Source organism: Strix uralensis, chromosome 3 (assembly GCF_047716275.1).
Source record: "Strix uralensis isolate ZFMK-TIS-50842 chromosome 3, bStrUra1, whole genome shotgun sequence".
NCBI classification, from domain to species: domain Eukaryota; kingdom Metazoa; phylum Chordata; class Aves; order Strigiformes; family Strigidae; genus Strix; species Strix uralensis.
Window position 1 is genome coordinate 8,725,731 of NC_133974.1, and position 27,356 is coordinate 8,753,086.

General features: G+C 39.9%; 1 protein-coding gene across 3 annotated transcripts in view; it reads right to left on the reverse strand.

Moving 5' to 3' along the window:
• Nucleotides 1–27,356, reverse strand: part of KLHL29 (kelch like family member 29) — a 403,271-nt gene that overhangs the window by 145,614 nt on the left and 230,301 nt on the right. For 2 of the 3 annotated variants that reach the window (XM_074861476.1, XM_074861474.1), the window contains exon 4: nucleotides 2,821–2,934. The exons of the other annotated variant lie outside the window; for it this stretch is intronic. In XM_074861476.1, the coding sequence (XP_074717577.1) occupies nucleotides 2,821–2,934 (114 nt within the window). The remainder of the gene's footprint in view (nucleotides 1–2,820; nucleotides 2,935–27,356) is intronic. 3 annotated transcript variants of the gene reach the window in all.

Sequence of the window (27,356 nt, forward strand, 5' to 3'; positions counted from 1 at the left end):
AAAAGACAAGAAGGTTTCTAAAAGGTCTGTTGAAGCCTGGCTAGTCAACAGCAGCATTGGCTATTTAATTGTCTGAAATTCACAGCAGACTACAAATATTACTAAAGCAATCATCAGCATCTTTGTAGCACCCCTAAAATGTTCAATCTGTGCTCTCTGTTACAGAGAGTACCCCAAATCCAAATCTGAGGATTTTTTCCCTCTTCGGTTTGAAATAACCATTAAGAACAAATAAAATTTTCAGTTGAAGCTTACATTTCACCTCATGTCTGCCACTTTGAACTCCAGCAGTGAGCAATCTCCCAGTTTTAAGGAAATTAACTGCAATACAGATGTACAGGCAGAACGGAGCAAGATGGAACAATTTCAGAATTACATGAGACTAACACAGACAAGTTGCCAGGTTGTCGATTTTTTGTAGCTCCAACAGTCATAAACCATGGCCCATAGGCAACAGTAATTGGTGTACAGCTGGTCCACTGAACCTTATTAAATTAAAACATTAAAAACCTTCAGATTCATGGGGCTTTTCAGAATATCCACAAGAAAGTTCACGAGTTCACAGCAATCAGCTGGTGCTAAAGATTGGGAATTAGTGATTCAGTCTATACTGCATCAGTTTACGTGGTTGCTATTAGGTGTTCAGGAGGCATAGAGACAACTGTCTGACTTTAAGTTCAAAGTTTTACAAATCCTTTATGAAATATGACCTAAACTTTTGGTAAGACCTTTTTTTACATCAACGGAAACATAAAGCCTACTGCACAACTACCAGCATTACAGAGTATGTTAGTGGAATTAAAAAAACCCAACAACAACAAAAATTCCAATACAATTTTCCCCAGGCTCAACACCACCAAACACTTCCTGGGAGGTCCTTATAAACACATTTGAGCAATTTCCCCAAAGGCTTCTAAAACTGCTGACATACATCCTGCTACGGCTCAGAGTGCTAAGACCTATTCAAACAGTTTCATGAGCACAAAAGAACTAATCTGGATAGAGGGATCCTATTTGTGGTTCCCAGCGACCAAAATTATTTTACTAAGGCCTTCATTTAAAGTGATGGATGAGAAGTAGTGATTCTCTGTTCCAATTATCCAAAAGAGATTGGGAATGGCAGCTTAATACTAAGATAATGTATCCAATATGCAACCCACTCTATTTTCTCTCCCCATTGAAAATAAAAAGGCTAAGACACACGCGTGCATAGAGGCAAACATTCCCTCCCACGGATTCAGGTTTTATGGCCTGTCATGGGTAAAAGCAACTTCAATTTAATGAGGGAATTCCTTTTAAAGCTGTTAGCTATGCCTCGCTCTAACAAGTAATGACTAGTGGCCCTGGTTGGGTTTTAAGCCTGAACGTGTCTGGTGCTCTAAAAAGCTTAGTGGTCTCTGCACCAAGGAGTTTATGGTCTAATTTGTAGTTCATGCTGCTAAATATTGCATGAAACAGGTATTATTTGTGTGCATGAGGCATGCATGTAAAATCTGAACCACACAGGGATATATCTTCATCTGGGGTAAATTCCTATACTGTGTTGGACAGGATCCCAAGCATATTTCTGAGTCTAGTCCGTGGCCAAAGAAGCTCTTAAGGATGGATGCAGAGCTTTTAAAGATGCAGTGATGACAGCAATATCTCCCCAGCACTGGCTGTTGGGCTGGGCTACAGAAATGAAATTGTTGTTTTAAGAGATGGATGTACTGTAATGTATTAAAAACCTAAGAGATATGGACAGGCCAGCGTGCAAGAGGAACAGAACAAGCTGTCCTGCTGTAAAAACTCATTCAGGAACTTGCTCATGGGTGGAGAGAAGAACTCATCTACCTTACAGTTCCCATCACCAGGCAATTCTGCGATGACACAGCGTTGTTTTTCTCTTTCCAAAGCTAATGTGGGAGCAGTGAGAAGAGAACAATACAGTTAACTCATAGGAAAAATGTTGCTACCCTGCATAAAAGACAAAAGAAGTCTTAGTTCCCTCTTGAGTGGAGAGAATAATTCAATACTGGCATCTTAAACACCATCCAGCGACGAGCCACCAGCCAGTGTGAGCTCTGGAGCACTAAGGTGTAGCGTCCAGGCAAGGCACATGGCTTAGCAGCTGGGTACAGTCTGCATCCATTCCCATTTTTCAGAGGATTTAAAGACACTCCCCACCTTAAGGTTAATGACACGGGCTTGGAGAAACCCATGAGTGCAGTGGGGCCCACGTCCCTGACAGGCACAGCACAACTGCCTTTACCCAGCCCTGATCCCTCTGCATTGCAGAGCTTCTCACAACCCAGTTTGTGAGCTGCTAAGGCAGCAGATGAATAAGCATGTCCAGCTTCCTCCCCTCACCAACACCAACCCCATCTTCCCTGGACTGAGCCTCTCTGCCATCTCATTCGCATCTGTGCCTCAGTTACCCCCTAAGTAAGACAGTCAGACAAATTCCCAAGCTCTGACAATGCAATGGAAGATAACTCCATACTGGGAATGGGTCATTGGCTACTGTCTCATTAACCCTTTCTAAGGCTCACTATCTACACTGGCTGCAGGTCTGGGGAGGCAGGAGGAAGAATGAGGTTATGGAAAAGGAGAGAGAAAGATGGGATAGAAGAAGGCTGTTAATTGACCATAGGTGGTATCTACTGCTTTCTGGTGGCTGCACTGGCCAGGACAGCCACCACTCTCACACCAGTGATCCAGTTAGGTGCTCAGCATTAGCTGGGAATGAATGAGGGAACATGGAATGATAAGAAGCGCTTCATAAATGGCACTCTGTATTCTGTCTTGGCAAATTTCACCAGCAGAGGCTCAGGTACTCACCCAGCTGCCTTCGTTTCTCAGCGAGAACATCAGGGAACGGAGCTGAGGTATCGAACCAAGGTCCCGGCTGCGACACTTGCTGCTCCAAGACACCAGGGACATCAGCGCACGACACTGGGTTCGAGCACAGAAGCCCCACTTTAGCCTGAGCAGAACCTCCTCTACTAACACGGTCGGCATGCAGATCAACCCCAAATCAGAGCAAAGCTATGAATGCAAAATTATCTCATAACGGAGGAGAAAACGCGCAACATCAGGAACAACGCAGCAGTACGTACTACAGAGAACATGCACTACGCAATGCAAGAGGGCTCTCAGAGATCCTGCAGGCATCCCATGATAGAGGCAGATGAATCCAGTTCATCATAAGTGCTTTTTGTCAGAGGGCAAAAGAAAATATGGGTAATAACAGAGTAAGTGCTTGTCAGACCAGAATCCCAAGGGCGTACAAAGGATGTAACCCTTGTGTACTGGCAATGACCTAATGGCAGACTGCTTGGAAACTAAACATTTATCCTGAATGCAAATGCTGGCCATTGATAGGCTCAGAAGTCACTCCATGTGGTATTTTTGTCCCAAATTTCCCATGGATTTCTTTTAATTATCCAAACAGGACCCTGAATTTCAATCTGAATCAGGGCGTAAAGAATTAGAAATAAAAAGAGGAATACTTATAACGTAAAAACTGCCACTTTAGGCTCCGATCCCAGTATTAAGTTACTTCTATAAAAGTTCCTTTTTGTTGTATTGGATGCCGACATTTTACATTCAAGCCCTCTGAATTCAGTGTTTCAATGGTAGTACACACTCTGTGGCAGAAAAGTGCATGTTCTCTGCCTACACAGCAGGCACATGAAAAAAAAAAGAAAAAAAAAGAAAACCAAGATAAGCCTGTGAGTGTTGAACAGTGCTGCATGATATTACTGATTTATTAACTTGGCTTGATCAATAAGGCTATCATCAAGTGCACATTTAGTTTGCACATAAATTTCACTTTCTAACAAGCACTTTTGTGTGCTCACTTTAGTCTCCATAACCTGATCCAGGTCTCGGGAAGCTTTCTTTAAGGGAGAACAGAGAATTCTTTTTCTAAAAAAAGGATCAAAGTATACTCGGTCAACTCTCAAACAAAAGGACAGTCAGTACTGTAGAAACAGCATGCTTACCTTTCAGAGCAAAAAGAAAAATAAGCCTATAGGTCCAGATTTATCACTGCCTTAAGTTCATCAACATCAATTGAGCTATTAAATTGTGGCTGAATTTGACTCATAGCAATTTAAAAATTTCAACTTTGAGAGTCTTCCATCAGTAAGATGCTAATTTAATGCATAATTTAAACTCCACTGTCCTTTAACTCAGCGTTTGTAAATAATTAAAAAAGAACTAAAAATCCTTTTACATGTATAAAGCTGCCCCCCTTTTTCTACTGCAAAACAACAAAGACTTTTCAATCAAGAATTTATTTATTCTTTCAGTCTGAAAGTAAATGCCTTATAAAAGATGAGGAGAAACTGATTTACAAGATAAAACAATTAGCTCTGGGATATGTACATTAAGACTAATAAAATTTACATCATATTTTAAAGGAGTGGAGGAGGAATCCCAGATATATTAGACTTTATTCAAATTCTATTGAAATGTTCAATTAAGAGCATCTTATGAAGGTAAGTTATGCAGTCACTAAAATCAAGATGTGGAAAACAGGATTAGAACGCTGCATCTCTCAAAGAGGCTATACACTTTAATAATCCATCCCTTTTCCTACACACAAGATAGCATCTAAAATCTGTCTATTCCTGTAATTGCTCCAGTCTTGTTAAAAGTTTCGGTTATGCAGGAGAAACACAAATGTATTCCACAGTAAAAATTACTAAAATAATATACTGCATCCCCTTTTAATCCAAAATCACATATCTCAATGAGTCTTATTAAAATGTTATTTTTCTGTGCAGACAGATGAAAATGCATTTTAAGACTCAAACAAGTCTGTGCAAAAACAGCTCGAACCCATCAATCTCCCAGTTGGTTCTTAAAAGAAGCTAAACATTCACCAAGCTGTTCCAACCAGACGTGACTGGCAGATCCTTTTCGGGAATGAGGTCTCAAGATGCAATCCTGCTTCCATTCAGATTCATAGCTTTAATAACACAAGAAGTTCAGTGCAGGATCAGGCAGTTGGGCAGTCATTTAATTTCAGTTACAATAGAGTGCTAATATATGTTTTTTCTGGAAACACAGTCACTGCTTTCTCCAATTTTTCCACTCTGTAGGTTTTACATCAAAGCATTCCTGCTCATTTTGTTTCCGTATCTCCATGCTACCGGCAGGAAGCTGCCCAGTTCTCCTGTTTTCCTTCAGCAGAACTGATTCGTGGACTAGCATGAACGCTTCAGCTGCCTCAACCATCATCTTTCTAAAAGATTTATGGCAAACACATCACATACCAAGCTATAAATCTAGCAAATGGCTATTAGACATACTTTGCTGTCCACAGCCACACAATTTAAAGTAAAACAGATAATGGTATAGCTGTGGCTAGCATTACTAGTAGGCCTGCCAAAATTGTGCTATGTTGCCACCCATTTTTTCCAGACACCTCACTCTCATGTTTGGGGTGTGAATGAGATGATCCTTCGATATTACTCTGTTTGTGGCAACAAAGATAAATGGGTACCATTAAGATTAAGCTCTACTTACATTTCCTTCAACAATAAATTGCTTTACATTCCTTTACTTTTTATTCCTTTAAGATTAAGCTCTTCTAGGTGTCCAGTTTGGGCCATTGGACTAATTAAGAAGAGGAAACCCTTCAAGGGTGGGGAGTTTGGCCAAAGACTGTGCTTTTGAAAATCCTCTGTTATGTATCTTTTAAAGAAAATTTGTGCTACTAGAAACAGAAAACCTCCTACTCTCTTTGCTCCTTGGAAGTTATCACAGAGCAAACCACCTCTAAAAATAATCTCCTACTCAAGAAACTTCAGGGTGACAGGGAGGGAGAGAGGAGTTATTGTGAGCCCTAAATAACACAGGTTGGTTCTGTAAACCATGTAGGGAAGGACAAGCTAAGATTATATGACCTTTGGTAGGGATACCTCATCTACAGCAGCACGTCATGATCTGATCTTCGTAATTCTCCGCCTCCGCTGTTGCAGGTCATGGTCCATCAGAAGCCACTATTTCTGTTAGGATGGGTGCAGGGCAGACAGTGCCCTCGTAACCACCCAGGAAGAACTGCCAAGGAGACCAGCCCAGGGTCTTTGCAGATAATACCCCTTAAGAGGCAGCATGGCTCTGGCTGAACTTTCTGTGGATTTCAGGTGAGGCAAAGGGAGTTTTAGCTGTTATTTGTGCAACCATCACCTCCAGAACACAAACAGAGCCTTGGTTTGCTGTAATACAGCTTCAATTAGAACACAAATCTATAAATATCTAACAGTGCGGATCAAAATGGCCAACTTTGGTCACAAGTATTGATCATAGTGAGAGAAGAGTCAAAACAGGACCAAGCACCTACTTTTAAAAAAGAATTAAAAGTGTGATACTTTCCTTTCCACACAAGAGGTAAAGATCAAAACAATCTTTGTTGCAAATCCAAAATGTTCTTTCTCACCCATAGCACAGTTTTTGGAGTAACTGTCAACTTGAGACAAGCCCTGACTGTACACCAGACTATCCAGACCTTATTAGAACAAAGCACAGAGCCTTGTTTTTTTTTACTTTTATTGTTTCCGTGGCAAATCCAAACATAGATCACATGCTGATTCCCTTAAAATCATTGAGTCATTATGAAAGTTGAGTCATTAAGCAAGACCCTCCACCCAACACTGCTGTCTCAGAAAGGGTCATAGAGTTTATGAGATTAAGACGCTTTGAGAGGAGATATAAAGTTAGACTAGATGATCGTTGTAGGTCCCTTCCAACTGAACTACTCCTATTCTGTTCTATTCTATATAAACAATCAAATAAATATATGTATATATATAATCCCCTTATACTACTGAAATGTGGATGCCACTAAAATGTTCATCTCTGCTTTTTTCTCCAAACTCCATGTACTGAGGAAGAAAAACATGAGGTAAAAGCTAACAGACTAGCCGAGGATCTGCTTTTCTAATGCTGCATTTGATTAATTAGGTGATTTATTTTCAATGACTGGTTCAATCAATCCTGATCAAATTAACAAAGACAATGATCAGAAATACCAGACTAAAACACAATACAAATGATTTGGTTCCAGGGGATCCAATCAAATGAAACAGGATTAAATTAACCAGTGATCGGATTAAGAAGAAGTTGCTGTATAAAGTCAAAATGTATCAGTACTTCGGGCCCTTTGCTGTGTCTGTAGGTTGCCATTTCCAGCTCTCCCTAGAGCTCTCAATAAACTTTAAACAAAATTGTTTTTCCTAGGTATCACAAGGATAAGGTGGAAATTATTATTATTATTACTACTAATACTATTACTATTATTTCACACTACCACAGTATCTGTGGCTCTGCCATAGTAGGCACTCTCTAAAGAAAAAATACACCCCCATACACATGCCACTCCCCCAGCAGTCTGAACCTGAAGGAGTTTACAGTCTATATGCACAACACAGAGATCAAAAGGTGACAGAATATCAGGATACAATCAAAAAGACAGAAAAACCCATTTAATTCTACAACGTTAGCAGAGCACAAAGATGAAAAAGCTACTGTTCAACAAGGAGCGTTAATGAAAGTTGCCAGTGATACAGCTGGAAATGTAGTTCTTACCTAAAAATCAAAGTAAATACAAGTATCACAGGAAAAGTACTTCCATTTGCTTTGTACTGACCTACACACCTTGATCAGACAACAAGGTCCTACAGCACTGAACAGAGATGTACCTTCTAATGCCTTGGCATATTTTGGCAAGTGATAGCTGACCTCTGGAGTATGGGTTGGTCCTTGTCCCAAATGAAACCATTGGAATCATCAGATTAACTTCAGATGGTCAGCAAGCTCGAGGCTAACCCATAGGATCTGGTTTCTATGGCCATGGCCATGTGTTCTATCCTTGCAGCTCACCATTTGCACCACAGATAGTGAAGGACTATCCCCGTAAGACTGAATGTTTGATGAGCTGCTTTACTTACTGAGCTTGAGAAAGTATTTAGAGAAACATTCCTCTCTTCCTTCCCACAACTTAAAGACTTAATATTTTATCTTTGTTTTCAGCTACCAAGATGAGTATATTTTAAAGCATCAGCTCTTTCCAGCCAAAAGACATTTGGCATTATGATTAAGAATGCATTATTTTCTCTCTTCTGTCCCCTTAAAGAGTATCTTATTTGTATGTGCAGGCTTTTTCTCATGCTCTTCCTTGCTACATTTTTTTTTTTTCAGTCTCATTGCAATTTTCTTCATGAGTATTCTCAGTTTCATTTTCTTACTTTATTTTCCCCATGTCTCTATCTCTCTCCTCACCCTTTCTATCACGCTCTCTCCTAAGTGAAATGAGAACCCAATTATACTCCTGTTAGAACTGAACTTTCAATCCATCATGTGCTAGTGGGCTCAAAATTAGGCAAATAAATTCCCTCAACCTTACAAATTAAATTGAGTCTTTGCATATGTTCTTTTAAGAGCACAAAGATGTCAAGTATTCACCCAGCTGTCACAAAATATGATGAGCAGGCACTTTGTATTCATATAGATTTTCTAAATCGTTTGTCAGATTTAACAGAAATGCTAATGGATCCAAAAGTAAATTCTAATCTATCCTAAATATCTGGTTATTATTTGTATTACAGTAGGACTTAAAATTGTCAGTTGAGGATCAGGGCACAATTTCAATGCATTTTGCACACAAAGATCATTTGGATGATGTGCAGGTATTATTTTTCACTTTCTCAAATTTCATCTCATTATTTTAACCAATGCCCTTCTTATAGGTATACTAAACTTTATTTAAAAATAAAAGAACCATCAGCTTGTAAGCATCATTACCTAATGCGTCTGCTATTGAAACCCAGGTCTTACATTTGCTAAAGCCAGCAACTGTCTCCCAGGTGTAGATTTTGATGAAAAAAAGCTATCATGAAGGTCAGACTTTGCTCATGCTTCGTTTTGGTCAAAGCTCATGATGAAAGCGGGGCTGAGCAAGATCAGCCTCAGCATGTGGATGGGAGCTTGCACAGAGCTGCTGACACAGGCAGGCTGGACATTACACAATGCACCTGTAACTGGTCTGTGTAGGTCCAGCACGTCCTGAACATGTAGGATTTGCTGCCCCAGCACTAAAGCCTGTACAGTATTTCTCATGTGGTCAGTCTCTTCAGGGAACCTGTGATGTGATGAACATATCCTGAGAGTTGTTCTCTATGTACTACCCTGGCTGTCTGTCTAAAAACCTATTAGGGCACCGCTTAAAGCAGGAGGGCAGCAGATCCTGGCTGTCAGTGATAATCCACTGCCAAAATCAATACCGCTGGCAAGCTTACTTCATGGATATTTACGATCAAAGAGCACATTTTCCAAGAAAGTATTGTCAGCCCCATTGTCTTGGCCCAATTTCAACTCCAGTAATTACATTTCTGCCTGCCTAATATTCCCCTGCCGCTTCGAGGACATGCGGGAGCCCTCTTATCCAGTCCCACGTTGCTTCATGGCATCATGGCCACATTCAGCACCAAAGCAGATACACTTTAGCAGTGGACACAGCCTTCCCTGTGTACATTGTACACAGCAGTTACTGCCTAAACAGCTTTGTGATTCTTAAAGAGGTGCAAAGCCTAAGATATTGTTGCCGCTGTTATTTAAAAAATTATTTATCTGTCTCTGGAACTAGTCATCTTGAGACATCTTTTAATTTCCTTCTCTTTCACGAGTAAATTTGTACATTTAAATTATTTACCAGAGGTTGAGCTAGGTAGGTCTCAGTTTGTATTTTTTTTTTTTTTAATTTCACTAATGAAAGCAAAATATCTATAAAATGTGACTGTACAGCTTTTCAATACCAGGCTTCAGGGAGTTCAAGCCCTTTCAGATCTAGTCAGGAGAGCTAACTCCACCGGCAAACTAAAAATCTGCCTTCCTCAGTGGAATAAAACTCCTTTTTACAGCTGTATAGGGCATAAAATGGGAGGTTTTAAACTTGTGACATTTCCATGTCTGGAAAAGGTGTCATACACCTAGCACAGCATCTTACCTCGAGCTGTAAGCCCAGGGGCATTAGTAGCATTAGCCCACCTGTAAGAGTACCAGAGGGAAAGAATGGTGTAACTAAAACGTTTTAAAAAACTCCCCAAATCTTTCCTATATTCAGAAAACAAACATTTCCCCAGTAGGAAGGAACTCCTATTTCCAGCTGTATGTGCTTGCAATCCAGCTTCTCAAAAACTTCTCAGTAGTGCTCAACTGACTGACTTCTCTCCATCAGAAATGCTGGCTCACATTATTTTGGGAGAGATCTGTGAATGCACAAAGTGAGAGAAAGAACTGTTTTTCATTTTTTAAAAAATTATTTTAAAGACTAAGCAACTCTTGGAAGTTGCTCTGAGCCAGAAACTCATCCAATCAATCCTGTAAACATGGTTTTGTGGGCAAAAGAAGATGTGCTAAATACAAGTCATTGTCAGCTGCCTTTGTCCACATTCCCTGCACTCCTCCCACTTCTGAAAGGGACTATTTGGAGCGTTTAAGCAACTGCAATTTTAAATAGGCACTGTTAAGCATATATTGTATTAAAATGTAAAAAGAATGCCAAACAAAACACGCCCAGCAAAAAAAAAAGAACTAAAAAAGTATGCATATGAGAAAGACTAATGAAGTACAAGTGCACGAATGTATTCTGGAGCATTTGCATGTGTCAGAGAGTGGAAAAGAGGTGAGTGGAAGATGAGAAAATATGAGATGAGAGACAAAATGACAGAAAAATGCACCAGTTTGGGAAGAAAGAAGGAGGCAGGGAAAAGACTGTCTTGCAGATAAGCAAAGACTCTGTGTACAACATGGGGGAAATTTTTAAACGCTGAGCTTTTACCTGCTAACATCAATAGGGTTATTATAACTAACTTGGTAAGATCTAGGGGCAGCAGTTAAACGATGTAACACAGGTACCTAATTTAGGTGTCATGCCTACTTCTCTCCACTGGCTCTGTTAGAAGCTGGAGTCTGGCAGCCCTGGATAACAAGTGGTCTAAATTACTCATCACTCTCTGGAAGGTAGGAGCTATTGTAAACTCTCTGACTATGCCCCTGTGTGCATTGCAGCAGAACCAGAGTGAAAAAGGAAAAAAAAAAAAAAATGACAAAGAATATCATCCAGCTATATTACAAGCAGAAGAAAGAAATTCAGGAACTCTGTGAAGAGAATGATGACCTAAACCAAAGAAGATAGGATACTGGAAGTTAAATTATCTGTGCGGAAAATTTAATGTAAAAAGATTCAAAAGAAAATATAGTCTATGTAGCTGCAGCCTGGTGCATCTGAAGGGAATAAAGCATCCCCCTCACCCCCCAAACCTAAAACTAAGGAAAACAGAGTGCATAGGAAGGAGAGAGATTTTTTGTTTTGTAGTATCTAGTTCCTAATTTAATCTTAATCCACTCTGACATTTATCCTCATGGATAATTCAGTATACAAATTTAGGGCAGAAAAAGAATCCATAAAAATAATAAAATGAGAGCTGCTTGCAAGGGCAGTATTGGTAAAAATTGCCCTTGGGTAAAAATAGTTCCTACTGCTTTGTGTCCCGCTCAGCTTCAGGCAATGTACCAAGATCCCAGGAACTACTTTTTTTTTTTTCCCTTGTGCAATCATTTGTGGCTCTCATCCAGCCTCTGATTATGCTAATTGTATTTGATGGAATTTGTATGTACTCTCCTTCACTCTCGTCTCATCTGAACATACACAAGATGCATTTTTAATTTTTAACTCTTCAAAAATAAATAAATAACGTAACTTTCTCCCCAAGGTTGTGTAAAAGTCAACCTTATTACAGCAAATATACAGCCTTTATTACTAGCAAAACAAATAACCCCTTCTATATTAATATGTTGCAACAAAGCTTTTAGTTAGTGTGAGAGGAATGTTATAATGTAGGAGTTTGCATAACACAGTCAGATCATGTCACCTAGACACAATTTCGTTTGCATTAAATTAAATCCACCATCATAGGAAGTGCAACTTTAATAAAAAGATACAGTCAAGTTGGCTAGATCAAGAGCCTACATCATTTTGAGACAGACACTCAAAACAAGAGAGACAGTGAACTGTTGTAAAACCATTCCCAAGAGTTAGCAATAAAACCCAGGACTTAAATTCCTGAATAAATGGCTTTTTCCTTTAAAAAGTATTCTTGACCGAGTAACTAGACCTCAAAACCCACCTGATTTTGTGAGACTAAATCAGATGACCTTAATGGCCTCAATCCAGGTTCCTTGACTGTCTTTGAGGTCCCCAAACGCAGTGGTGACTGGGTTATTTCATACTTCATGGAGATCCTCTGAACCTCTAAATTATTCTTTAATTTTACTAAATGGCAGCTAAAGAGAAATGTAATTGCAAGAGTAAAGGACTTGCTTCCTCTCTTAAATCAAAACAAGACTGGCTTTTCATTCTTTATTTAAGTGAATTTTAGTGAAAACCACCCAACGGGCAGCCCTGTGCACCGCAGTTCTGTTCTTCCACAGCTGAAGTCTCCCATTGCTCAAGTCTCTCTCCAGGATGCTCACCCCCCACAGCACCTCGCAGGAGGGACCCTCCATGCTGAACACCACAGCTGGCAATGCCTCCAGGCGCCCAATTTTCAAGGGTATTCAGGTGTCTTAATAACACAGGTAGGCACCAAAAGGAGTTCCAAAAGTGCTGAAGTGGAGGGGGCACTTGATTTCTGTCAAAGTCTGGAGAGATGGAGTTAAGACTGGCCAAACCTGCAAGCCTGAAAATCCAGAGGCACCTAAAGGCTTTTGAATGCCAGACTTCAGGGGCCTCATTCACCTCCAAAAATGGGACATGGGTGCATTTGGAAATGCGAGCTGCTATCTGCATTGGAGAGCGTCGACAGAAATGAGGCAGGGCATTCAGGCCAGACACCCAGTGCCCAGATGCAAAGTCCCAGGCCACAGGTTTTCCCCATCCTGCAGAGATGCTACGCATGGTACCGGCCTGTGCAGCAGCAGCAGGGCCAGACTGTGACCAGCCCCTCCTGTCTGAAATGAAAACAAACTTTTCCAAATGCAACAGTGCCAACTGAAATGGCTTAGGAAGGTGCAAGGAACATATGAGAGGGAGAGGGACACTGTCCATTTGTGTAAGGGACAGAAAGCCCCTTCTTTGATCACACAGATCCTGGTTAGCTGCACAACGGAGTCCCTTTGAAAGGTGAGAGTTTCTTAGCAAAGAGCTGAAGAGGAAAAGCAGAGCAGGCTGCCTACTCATCTGCCATTACAGCCAGAGGGGGTTGTGGACACATTCCCTTTCGCCTCCCAGCCCCAACATACATGTATGCACACATGTTTTGGTGGTGACATCTGAAGGAGGCAGTAGTGAGCCATCACCCTGTTCACTGCTACTCATACTAGAGCTTTCTTCAAATGTGTTTTGATTTTTTCCAGGCATCTGAACTGCCTGCACAAATGACTGGTGTAAATATTAGATCTGGAAGCTGGGTCCCCTGCTACCCACAATTTTGGACCCTGATAGGAGCAGTCAGCCCTTCTGCGATGGGCTCTTTGAGCTGTTTGCTGGGAGTGAGAGCTCTCTGCATGTCAGTGCAGATGAGAAGATGCTGCCTGCCACGTGAATCTATCCACGGGGAAATTGGCTCTTCTCCTCAGCCTCTGTTTCTTCATTCTCCACCCTTGTACAATGAACTGACTGCAAACCACTTCTCTTGCAAGGTGGCTACACGTCACTGGTAAAATGCATATCATTTATTTGGAGATCAGTATAAAAATAACTCTATTAAAAAAAAATATTCTTCAAAGCTCTTGGCATCCCTGACATACTCCTAAAACACAATACCACAGGAGTTACAAAACATAAATCATCCATAATAACAGAAACACTTCTCTCCACCTCATGTCTACTACTACCTAAATTCTTTGTGATTCTTCAGGCACAGTTGTTATATACGTGTAAATTTTAATTAAGGGAAAACTTGGCTGAATACTAGATAAAATTATTTGTTGTATAGTATATTTGAAAAGCAATGTATCATTCTAATAGATTATTCAATGGATATTTGCAACCTTCTATAGAAGTGTTTAGGTAATGCAAAAAAAAAGATTAATTGAATAATTTATTTCATGGACGACAACATTATTCATCAAATACATTATTCAACCAATGGTATTCAACCAGTACTAATTAAAAGCAGAGAAGCAATTGCTTTCAAGTACAACTCATTCAGATTCCAGTTTAGGCTCCATTAAGAAAACAGACTTTGCAGGGGAATGTCTCAATGCAAGTGTAGATGGTGCAGATATTCTTTGTGCTAAAGGAGCCATGTCCTGCATCACAGTGTCCTTGACCAAAGATATCTACATGACTGTGGTAGGGTTTGCACATCTTAATGAATTGCTTGCCTGTACTCAGGCTGGATTTGAGCATCCTCAACTGTGGAGATATTTCAGCCCATGGAATAGATTAAATGAGTATATTTAATATGTAATCTGCAGGGTAGGTCCAACTTGCTAACTGCTCCAACACCACTCTTACTTGGGACTTCCAGATAGGAGAAAGAAATAATCTGGCATCTTCTTTGCTACTTGGGTTTCTCAAGCATTTTGCAAACCCTCTTCCATCCTGTGACTAACACCCATCATTACCATCATAAAGGTACAACTGTTTCCTTACCCAGGCTGGTACCATGCCATGCCCATGTCCCATCATGTTGCAGGACCAAAGAGCATTGTAAGCATTACTTACACAAGCTGTTGTGCCATCAGGCATGCACCCAGCAGAGACTCTGCAGCTTTGCCCTGCAAACGGGACACCACTGGGACAAGCCAGTGAGATCACCTGTGCTTCAGACAGATCACCTTCTTATGCTACATTAGCACAAACTTTTAAATATTTCTTTTATTGAGCAAGGAACAATGAAGAACATTAGGCTTTAAGAGCAAAAGGCTGACAACAGATGAGCCCAATCCATCGAGGGAAAAGGCAAAGACCGTATCTTAAGTACCAAGTAATGACCTCCTAGCAGCACACAAGAGTGGAAAAATGCTCATTATCAGCCAATGTCATACAGCTCATTCGGTCACCATCCCCACAGATGGAAAAACCACCATCTGAATAAATTCAGCTTCATGATTGTGGCAGAAGGCACGTTTAACATAGCCTGCACATGACAAAGAATAAACATCATGCTAGGACTTTATAGACATAATAAACCCTTGCTAAGTTCCCGTCAAATATACCATGGAGAAGGCAGCCATAATGGTTAGCAAATAAAGACCCTCTTAAAGTTTAGTAAGCTTTTAAAAATATTTTATTATTTAACCAAAAAATGTTTCCCCTATTTTGAGGGAGTTCTAGGATAATTTTCAGGGAATAATGTTCAAAACAGTAAAAGAAGAGTTTGGATCATACTGACTAAGTATTAACTGAAACAATTTTGCTAGCTTAATTTACGTTACTATTTTAAGCAGAGTTTCTTTTAATGATTCAAGACACATTTCCACTCTAATCCCCTACTCCCGTTTGGAAGGAAACAGATGAATGTGATGAAATGCAATGAAGATGATAAATTCTTGCCACTCGAAAAGTGGCAAATGACATTTACTGGTCTCTCAGTTCCCATTTCATGATTGATATAGAACTATAAACAAGAAAATAAGTACTGTTAAAAATCTTTCTATACAGTGGCAAGTAGGGTTTTAATGGTGGTTTGCCTGTGCTTATTAACAAGCCGTGGCAGTTGCTGCACACTGATCAGTAACGGCGTAAGAGCTCAGCCTACTGTAGAAGTCCTGAGTCTATGTACTTTCAATTTTAGAGCATAACCATCATACGCTCCACAAACCAATGAAATTTCTAATAATACAAACCAATGATGTGTTAAATTGAGACACTTCTAGCTTGAATGCCAAAAACTTCACTATGATTTAAAGGATCTGTGCTTACCTTTCTCTATCAATTTACTATTAATTTGCTACTATTGGAGCAATTTACAAAAAGAAAAAAAAAAAAAGGTAATATTTTATTTAATTTCTAATACCAATCCTGGTCATTTCAAATATACACTCAAATGCCATTTATTGTGCAAAATGCAATATAGTAATTCAAGAGGAGTAAGAGATGGCATGAGAAGTGTTGGGGGGAGAGCAGGCAAAAAGAAATCACTCTGCACAATTTCTGCATTTAGAAATTGGTGGCAATTCTCACTACTTCCCTTAAAAGGGGCACAGGCATTAACAAAATGTTAGGTCATAAATGTTTGCCTATTTCAACTGTACCAAGCGTTACATATATTGTTTATTATTTATTGCATGGTTTTGCTAGTGTGCTGGTTATCACCATATTGTAGCTTTACAGGTAATCTGTATCAAACAACATGAGAATGTCCTACAAATGTGAGTTTTTCTAAATGTGCTTTCCACCTTATTTCACCCCAGCTCCTCAAGACGGCACCTAGCCATTTATTTATGACTTTGTTTCCACTTTATACCAAAATCAGACATACAGCAAGTTTTTTTTTCCCTCAGTATCCTGTTCCCACTTTCTACTCAGATACAAAGATAAATTGTAATGACCTTGCATGAATCATACTGACGTCACATCGTCTAGTCTGTGGAATAATTATGAAAGCACTGTTCAATCTCTGTCTCCAGGGGCTCTCTAACAGTCCCTTAAAATCTTTGCCACATCTTTCCACTCTCCAACAGGCTTCTGGGGCAAATACAAAGTCACAGCTTGAATGGGAATGGAAATTGGTCAGGGTGAATTCAGGCACCTGTAATAAAAAACATATAAAATTGGCTTTGCTATTAAACTATTGCTTAGATGGGTTATATGTGGCCTTCAGCAAATCAGGATACACTGAAACCACTGTAATTCTTTTTGCAGCAGTTATACTGCTAAGCAATTCGAGAAATTTCAAGCTTTGCTACTAGACAACAGCAGAGCACAGCTCAGGTCAACCTGATCCCTAGTAGAAACTTAGTGAAATGCAGCAGCTCTACCATGTATAGATCTGATCCTCAGAGTTCAGGTGCAAGGTTAGAAATCAATAAGTTAATTGTCCAACATCAGCACCTGCAGCAAAAGCAGGTGCAACAATTAAATGTTAACTTTATATATCAGGGGAAAGCAGGAAATATACCTCGCCCATCAGTATCTTGTACTGACCTTCAGTTGGCTGCATATCACCACACTCAGACCACCTTGTTCTGTGCCAAATTCAGTGCACAGTGGAGACAAACATTAACCAAACAAAGATCTCAGACCTCATTTGTGAGTAGAAAGTGCTAACCACTCAGTTCGCCTTATGGACATGGTATTTAACAACCTGCCCTGGTGTACTGTTTGCTCCACCTATCCTTGGTCCTACACCCATCCCCTGCACTGCTGGAAACCCCATAAAAACAGCACAGTTTACTACAAGGTATCTGCAGGCACTGTGGCCCCAGACACAAAAGGTGAACAGAAGAGACTTTAAAACAGCTCGTGCATTGTCAGAAAGTCAGCGTTAAGAGTGTTACATTGAAATGATGAGCTGGACTACTGGAGCTGTTTTTAAGTATTTTATGTCCTGTGGTTTATAAAATCACACTATAATTTAAGTTGGAAGGGCCATCTTAGGGGCCATCTGGTCCAACCCCCTGCTCAAAGTAGGGCCAACTTCAAAGTTAGATCAGGTTGCTTGGGAAGTCTGGAGTGAAGTCTGGAATATCTCCAAGGATGGAGATGCTACGCCTTCTCTAGGCAACCTGCTCCAGTGTTTGACCACCTCATTTTGTTCTTAATATCTAATTGGAATTTCCCTTGATGCAGTTTGTGTCTGTTGCTTCTTCTTCTGCTGTGCTCCTCTGAGAAGAGTCTGGCTCTGCCTGCTCTTTATCCTCCCATAGGCAGCTGTACACAGCAAGCAGAGCTTTCTCTTACTAAGGCTGAACAAAACCCAACTCTGAGTTTTTCCTCCTATGCCATGTGCTCTATGTCCATAACAATTTAGTGGCCCTTCATTGGACTCAGTCTGGTATGTCCATATGTTTCTTGTACTGGACTATCCAAAACTAGACATGAATGTTGAACAGAGAGGAAGTAACACTTTGCTGGACCTTCTGGCTACATTCCCACTAATTCATACAGCCAGTATGCAGTTCACTTCCATTTCCAGAGGAGCACACTGATGGCTTGACATTCAGTTTGTCCTCAGGTCCTTTTCTGCAGAGCTGACCCCCGAGGAATCCCCAGGAACCAGTCACCGGCTTCAAGCCACGATCACAACCCTTCAAGACTAGTAGTCCAGTCAATTTTCCAACCACCTTACAGTATAACTATCCCAAATATATCTCCAATTTGGAAATAGCAGCTCCAATTTGCATATAAGAGTACTATGGGAAACTGTCAAAAGCCTTGCTTAGGTCAAAGTGAATGACTTCCACTGTTCTCTCCCTGTGTGGTCCCATGGACCCATATGTCCAGGTGACTAAGTGGCCCCTAGGCCAATCTTCTTCTACCATGAGTAGTACTTTAGTTCTCCAAACTCTGCCACTAGGAAGGGAGCTGGGGAGACCTGAGAACAGACCATCCTTGGATGATAACTGTAGCTGCACTGCTACCCATGCTACAAGAGTATCTCCTTGTGTGAGAGTTTCTTGGGAAAATTTTGAGATTAAGTTGGGCTTGATGAACTCCCTGATTTCTAAGAACATAACACCTGTCTATAGTGATAGAAAATATTGGTGTTTATATCTAAAGAAAGGCACTACTACCTGCTGTCTGATGAAGATAAATAAGCACTACGGGACATGCATGACGTCAGTTCTTTCAGCAAATCACTTGAGTACAAGGTAAATTGGTGAAAGCGCTGTATCACTTGGTAATGTCTATGCTATGGGCCCTGAGGCATAAAGATGCCGAATGCTTTTCATCAACACTGTGCCGTTCCTTTGGCAACAGTAAGGTCCATCCCCTACGAGACACTTGGGGAAAGCGGGCTCAGTCCTGAGTAGATGCAGTGGGAGAAATCTGAGCAGGAAAAATGTATAACAGGCTCTTAAAACAGGTAATTTGTGGCTGTGAAAGTCATGGATGAGTTGTGTTTTAGGTGAACTTACCTGATCTTTCATGAGTTTTAGATGTTTCACAATTTCATTGAAGGCTCCTCTACTCCTTTCAAGAAGAGACACAATTCAGTTCTCTGTGCTGTTTGCCATTGTACTTACGCACACACATCTGTATGTATACACGCAAATGAACCTTGATAAACTACACTTTTCTACAGCACATATTCCTTCCTTCTCAATTACAAACTTGCAACTACCAAAGCATTAATTCCTGACCAGTTTCTCAGTATTCAACACAATGGTTGCGCTGCCTGTATTGCATTTGCCAACTGCCAAATCTTTCTTTGGAATTGTAAAGATATAGAGGAGAAGCCAAAAACAGTCACCAGCTGTAAAGTCTCTATGTACCTAATATTTTCTTATTTATCTTTTTCTTAAATTGAACACCAACAAATAACTTTGACTTCTTACAGGCAGGGAGGTGATGCTGATTGCCTACTGTAAACTATGATGCAACAGGTTTAACTGCATGCTCTGCCTCCAGCTAAATGCTGAGATTTTTCACAAGCTTCAGCTTTTCAGATGTCAATGTGTGTGTTTGACCACATTCCTACAGATGAAAGTTTAGTTACAGAAGCAGAAACTTCTAAATGGTTGTAGTTATGTTACAAACTACAAAATTTGCCACTACAAAAGCTTCTCTATTATAAAAGTGATATCAATGAAAATGCTGAGAAACAAACTGGTGGTTGCAATGCAATTCAACATTTCTTTCAATTTTTTAAAAACTTAAAACTTCTTTTTATTCCCAATGAACTTTTTATGTATTACATACCCCCATAAAATTTCAAAGTGACTTTGAAATAAGATCAGCCACATATATTAAAAAAAATAAAATCTTAATGTTCTTTGAAAGAGGAAAGAAAAATCCTTATTTCCAATGTCTTTTTGGTATTGTCTTTTTTTTACCCCCTCTAAAGAAAGCTACCAAGGAACATTGGTGTCTTGCTCAGCAGTGATGCCTGTGATGTAGAAAGAGAGAAAATATCCAGCACTTAAAGCAGAAATACCCTGAGATATTTCTTTGAATACCTTTCACACTCATCAAATACATTTCCCCCCATTCAAAACAGTAAGTTGTTTTATAGCAGATCTTGCTCCCTGCGCACAACCAACCAACCACTTGCCCTGACACCCCTCTGCTCTTTCCATCCCACTTCTGTAATAAGCTGTGAAAATGAGACCGAGGAGACGGGGATGTGTGTGGGGGGGTCAGTTTGCTGTTCCAATTTGTTTGAAAAAGGTTTCAAGAGACATATTCTCTGATTAAACCATTCTGGAAGCCCTCTCTCTGCGCTGAATTGTGGCTGTCCCTGGGGACATGGACTCAGCACCTGGGTGCAGGGGGAAGCTCAGGCTCAGAGCTGGGTGCTGGTGGCGCTGTGGTATTCCAGGCTGCTTCGCTGTGGTCTGTTTGGAGATGCCGAGCCTTCTTAGAGCTCATCATCCTTCCGTCCTCAGCCAGCCTGACTAGGAACTGTATCAGAAAGTGACCTGGAGCTACAACTTGTCTTGGTTTTTTATGGAGGTGAGAAAACTTCAGATACAGCACAAGTTCAGAAATACCTTTAAGCTAGCTTTGAAGTAACCAGTCCTTACTAAACAGGTGTGAACTAAAAGGTAAAAGAGAAAGCTAACACCAGCTCTGCACTGTTGAGCCACATGAATTGTTTTTGATCTTAATGACTGTAAATAAACACTACTTCTGATCCACTTTGTCCTTCTACACTGCCGTCCTGTCCTCCTCTCCCTCACCGCTTTTACCTCTCTGGATACTTTTTTTACCTGGATAAGCATCTCCTGAGCTCTGCTTCTTCCCTGTCTTTAATACCAGTGTCCACTGATTGCCCCATCTTGTCAATATATTTATGAAAAATTTCAGAAGAACAGGTGTAAATTTGGGTTTTGGACACTTTGAGTACTTTCCCTCCACTCGCCATCTTTTGCTTTGCCACACACATCAGTTATCACTCTGTGCACAAAGCAGGTTCAACATTTGCAGTGCAAACTTCTTTGCATCACAACAGCACCGGCCTCAATTTTCAGCTTCATGACATCGTCTGGTGACTCCATGTCATCATGCTGTCCATTAGCAGAATGCAAGACAAGATTAAGATCAGTAGCACGGTTCCTCCACAGCACACATGACGTGGACAGCAGTTATTACTCTTGTACTCACCAGAGTCAAGTACAATTTACACATGGTAGACCTCACTTGGATGACAACCATCAAGCTGCATTTCCCTTGACCCAAGGACATTAAGGCTATATTCAGAACAGTCAACCAAGTAGTGCCAACTTTTGCAATGCGACTGGGAACTATTTGGGAGATTTTCAGTTGGCTCAAGACAAAATTGCACCAAGAACCGTTTACACAACTGAGCTTTACCAGGTGCCACAGACCCAGTCTGTGTCTGTTCACTGACACTGTTTAACTTAATGGTAAACACGCAGCCTGCACTTCCTAAAGGAGTACCACTGCAATGGGGCAGCTTTTGTGTCTATACACGTTTTTTATCATGAGACTCTTTTCTGCCACAGACACTCACTTGCAGCATCACTGGCATTTTCCAAAACATTACCTCTCAGAATGTCAGCTGCTGTTAAATTCTAAAAATGCTCTAAATAATATCTGTGTTTCTAGAAGTTCAGCTTCATTTATGGTCTCTGAAAAGATGATGTGCAGACTTACAGCTGTCTGAAGAGACAAAAAATAAAACCTTGAAACAAACACATCCGTGGATTCTCATTAGAGCCGTAACAAGTGAAAAGTCTGTAGTGCTGGCACATCTGAGGTCAGGGGAGACACAAAGGAAATACCCTGTGAGCACAAGGACCATTCAGACTCTCCAGAACAACCACAGTGCTGAAGAAGCTGAAAGAGTTTTATTATAAGCAGCTAAAGACTTATTGCACCGAGCTTGACAATGTCTTCCTAAGCTGAAATGACAGAAGGGCAGATAGTTTATGCAGTGTGCAGCTGAAGACTAATTCAATGCCCCAAATTCTTCCCCGTAGCCATTTCAATAACTTCAAGGGAGCTATTTTGCCAAAAGTATTATGAGAATATTTTTATTTCGATAACATGGCTACCTTGCTGGAATTAATTCCGACAGATGTTTTAGTAATTACGAAATCACTTAACTAATTATCTCAAATACCTTTTTGGCCATCTCCACCGTGATAAACACCTCAAACTAAATTATACTGAGTAAACCGCAGTGGGATTGTACAAAACCTTGGCTTTGGGAGAGACAGGATGGAAGTTAGTGCTTGGCACTTAATGTCATCAGCATTATAACAATTCAGCTAGAGTATATATAATTTTGTTGCTGACCTTACATTATTATATAATTAAGGTAATTTAAGTAATTACTTGCTAAAAAGACTAATTTTGTTCATCAACGTAAAGACTCTCAAAGCACAGCAATATGAGTGAATTAGATTCCAATACAGCAGTTTTGGAGAATTAGAACCTCCAGTGAATAAAATGAAACAGGAGTAAGCAGTAAAATGGAAGAAAGGACAGTAAAAGTTCATGAAACCTGGTTACTACTCTGTACTCTCACAGACATCCCCTGAAACTCACCAGTATTCTAAACATAGTAAGGATTTCTTGTTGCATGTAAAATATCCACTGTGAGACTTGTAACTGGAAACTTAAATTTAATAAGTGAAGAAGCTAAAACTCTTTTCCAAGCCAGACAAGCAAAAATATTTCCTTAGAGATGCCTGTAATCAGAGTGACTCTTCTTAAGACAATTTTGCATCTCCCCTTCAAAATAAGATTATCCTAGAAGATCCTAACAAATTAACTCTTTAATTGAGTACACCAAGTATGCAGCAATCTCACTTATTTCAAGCCATAAGCTCATCCATAAAAATAGCCCACCTCATTCCTGCACAATAATGTAATTTTAAACCACAGAGCTTTTCCTCTGGAGACGTCTTATTATAAATGATCATATTAAACACTGGCATCTTTTGTAAACATACCAAGAATTAAAAGGAAGACTCTGATGTCAAACGAATGTTATATTTGAGAAACTTCAAGAAACGTATTTTGGATTACTGTCAATTCATTATTTCTTTTAGAGGTGACAACCTGCTTGTTTATCTGTGTTCAGACACTGTAAAACTTCTGTCTTTAAACTTTGCATCTTTCCCAGTGAATAACAGAACTAATGTGGAGGTTTTTTGCTTATTTTTTGACACCATTTTTTACATGAAGAAAGAAAAAACCAGATTTGTGATTAATAACTTCCACTTCCTTTGTTTGCTTACTTTTGTCAGGTTTTCCTCCAGGGCATGGTAAGAATCTTTACAGTATGACACTAATAGGATCGTCATGTCCCTGAAATTGCATCGCATAAACAATTACATGTAATTCAGTTCATCGTTTCCTCAGAGGCTTCCTCAAAGGCTACATTATTTGGTTCCTGACTCTAAAATATTTTCTCCTTCATACCTATCAACACTAAAAAGGGTAAGAGGGGACTTCATCAAAGCCTAGTGCTACCCTGCAATGGTAAAAAACTTCTCATTCTTTAGCATAATGGACAAAGACTAAAGGGATCCAGTTGCTGGGAGCTGTAGAAAGGTACATTCAAATAGGAAATAAAGTAAAGGTTTTGCCATTAGTTAACCACTGGACCATACTGTCAGGGAACAAGGAGGATTGCCCATCATGAATCAGACTAAGGATGAAGGGGATCTTCAAGCCATGTTGTTGCTTCATCATAAAGTATGGGATCTGTCCCAGGATCACTGGGTGAAACTCTATGGCCTTTTGAAAGGTAATCACAGGCATCATCTGTGGCCTTAAACTCTATAAATATATGGAGAAAAAAAATCTCTCGTATGTTGCCCAAAGTGGTTATGAAGAAATGTGTCACATAAAAAAGAAAGGCTGTGGAGATTAAACGGTAAAAGGAATGCAATGAACTACTAATAAACAGCGTTGACTGACTTGAAGAGGGTTCGTCTCCCAATTGCTTTAAATTGGAAAAAATGGTGGCTAAGTTTGGCTTCAGGCTCATAAAGTACAGTGAAAAGTTGTGGTAGGTCTGAGGAATAAAAAGCCTGGAGAACTGTATTTTAGCAATGGAATACTGAAGGATGAAGTTCTGCTGTGGAAATGGGACCTTTTCCTTTGGATTCCAAATAATTTTTATCAATTTTGACATCTATGTGAAATAGAGCTTATTTTATTTTCCATAAGCTAGAGAAGAAAATGTATTTGTTTTTACTGGCTGCTTGTGAAATAGCATTACTTATGTGTTTCCCTGTGTATCAGTGTCATCATCTAAGGAACATGCAGATTTCCCAGAACCCGTCTGAAAGGTCCAGCCCTTTCATGCAGGAATAAAGTGGTTTGAGAAGTACAGCTAGGTCTTATGGCTCTGGGTTTCATGTCAGCCATCTACAAATGCTTTCATACAAGTAAACAACAGACAGTGTTAGAGAGAACAATGAAAAAATTTCTGTAAACCTCCATGCAGTCTAGGTTTTCAATGTGAGAGTATTAATGTGCTCATCATTCTTCAGAATTGAGCCACTTCTAGAGAAAGTTCAAAAATAAAATACAGTAAGCAGGATGAAATATTTTCAGTCATGAAATATTTCCATTGCACCTTACAACTTGGGAATCCGCTGGATGAAAAATGTCATTTCCAGGAGTAAAATAAAATAATATGACAACATGAGAAAATGATTGTTGTAAAATATTTACTCCCATCCATGAGCATGTAAGCTCTTGCTGTCCTTGGTGGGGATAAATTTGATAACCACTCTAACAGGTAATGTGAACAAAAGGTGTATCATATCCACCAGTGTGAAGAAGTGATCTTCATGACATGCAGCCAGCATGTCTGCTGATGTTGATTTTTTCAGCTAATTCTATGTTTTCCAATTGACATGCAGCTTCCTTATTTCTGGAGCTATTAGCATCCTCGCTATGGCTTCAAGACTATTTCCTGAAATTGTCCTTTTTATAATATTAGTCTAGTAAGACTGGCATGAAATAAAACCCTGACAAGCAATCAAACAAGTTATTTTCTAAAGGAGTTTCTCTAGAGAATTGGGTCAAAAGCCTACTTCTAGCCTCGAACACTTGGAAGACATGAAAGAAAGCTTTGTTTTAGAAGCTTAGATGTCTACACACAAAGTTGATAATTGTTTTCTCTTTTTTTCTGTTTACTGCTTTTGAAGAAATTCAGTCTGAGACCTGGGATGCATCAAAGAAAGATGTGTATTTGGATGAGCTTTGTTTGATGGCAAGAGCTTTTCCTTATTAAGTCATCAAAACAGCCTGGAGTGAGAAGGTAGCAGAAGCCTTCTGGAAAAAGAGTACCAAGCATCACTGAGGACAATCACAGGGCACCGAAACTCGACAGCTTTTATGTTCTCTCTTTTTATATGCACAGAATTAGGGAGCTAGATGTCACATGTGTGAAGAGCCAAGGTCTCTGATCCAAAACTCATCAAGTCAATATAAACATGTCCTTTGACTTCAGATGAGCTTGGGATAAGCCCTCAAAGATTTTAGCACTAATGAGTTAAGAGCTTTTTCAACATTACTTGGATAATCTTCCAGGTGGAGGTGGTGGAGGGCGGTTTCAAAAGCATATCTGAGCTCTGCATATTGGTTGTCATCCATCAGAGAAGACACTTTCTTTGCTCAGACAGGGACTGGTTTTTTTTGTATTCTCTATCATGGTGTAAGGAATACCAGCACATACTTACCTACCAAACTTCTTGCTGCTGCAACAATCTAGGACACTGGCGATGTTCTTCTGTGTTACTACACAGTTTACGGCTTTTGTTCCATTTCAGAAAAGGCCTTGATTTGTATAGAGTGCTAGACATTTCTTAGAGCCTATGGATATTGCCTATGGAGTAAACATGGACATGCTGCCTATGACTTCATTGCCAGTGTACAGAAGGACTGGGCTATTCTGTTGATTCTCTTTAGTCTTATGTGTCTTCTGTATTTAAAAAGAAGAAAAGGAATTGTATGCCCCAAACTACCAACTTGCACAGTTGCATCAGAACATTTCTTTTTGTTGCATTCAAACCTGCATCAACTCAGCTTGTATCAGTCACAGGTTTCAAACGCAGTCCATTTTAGCGGCAAATAAAGAAAATCCTATGAGGTCCTGTGAGACTGTGTCCTTGCCCTGCCTGCCCTACTCTTACCCTCGCTCCTGGCTGTCCCTCACTTGCTGAGAAGCCACTGCTGCTGCTCTCTGACAAGTAAAGACTGGTATAAAGATCCTGGAGCACATTTGAGTTGCTGGAAACTACACAGAGAGGAGGAGGAAGGGCAGGAGTATAGAAGACAAGCCATGGAATGAGAGAACAATTCAGGTGCCACCTGAGTCATCCTTCTGTCACTCCCCTTCTGTCCTTTTCTTCCATCCTTTTGCTTTGTTATGTCTAGACCCCTTATGATATTGATTTTCAACCTCTAACACCTTCTCCAAGTTATTTGGGCTTTTATACTATTGCATTGATTATAAGGCCAGAGACATCACTATCTGCTCTGAACTCCTACATAACAGAGTTAGAAGGCCTCTCCTAAAGTGTTTGAATAACAACATCCTTTTAAACGGCACCTCTTTGTACTACTTCCTATTTTTGATTTCTAAGATGTCACAAATAGAAATGTGCCACAATTCTTGGTAAATTTTCCCCCAAATAATGATGTCCACTATGGAAGAAATATATTTAATTTCTAGACAAATCCAGTTCAGATTCAGCTTTCATCCCCCTGTATCTAAGAAATCGTTGCCTGATTGGTTGTTGAAGACCCCTTTCTCTTGCAAGAGTTTTAGAGCTTGATTCTTAGCTCAGCCCCTAGACAAGAAGGCATGCCTTGCCTGTGAAGCCGTCATAGGCATGGTGTCGCAGAGTTTTTTTCTTCACTCAAAGGTCTTATTTTTATTTTCTGATTTTGTTTTTGCTTTTGAGAGATAATCTCCATTATCACATTCTTTCCTGTTCAATGCTTTTTAATGCATGTATTATTTATCTTAGGAAGGTCCTTTATGCTCTTGTGTGAATCCCAATTGTTATGGCTCACTTTAATTTCCTTTAAGGCCCTTGGCCATTTTTCTGTTGGAGTATAGCTGGTTCCACTTAATAAAAGTTTTGCTATGCAGATACATGAAGCTTCTGTGCCCCACCTTTGAATCTCTGAATAAACAAGACTACTCTATCTGATATATTTTATACAGTCAAATACAAAAGCGATGACGGAGACTAAAGCA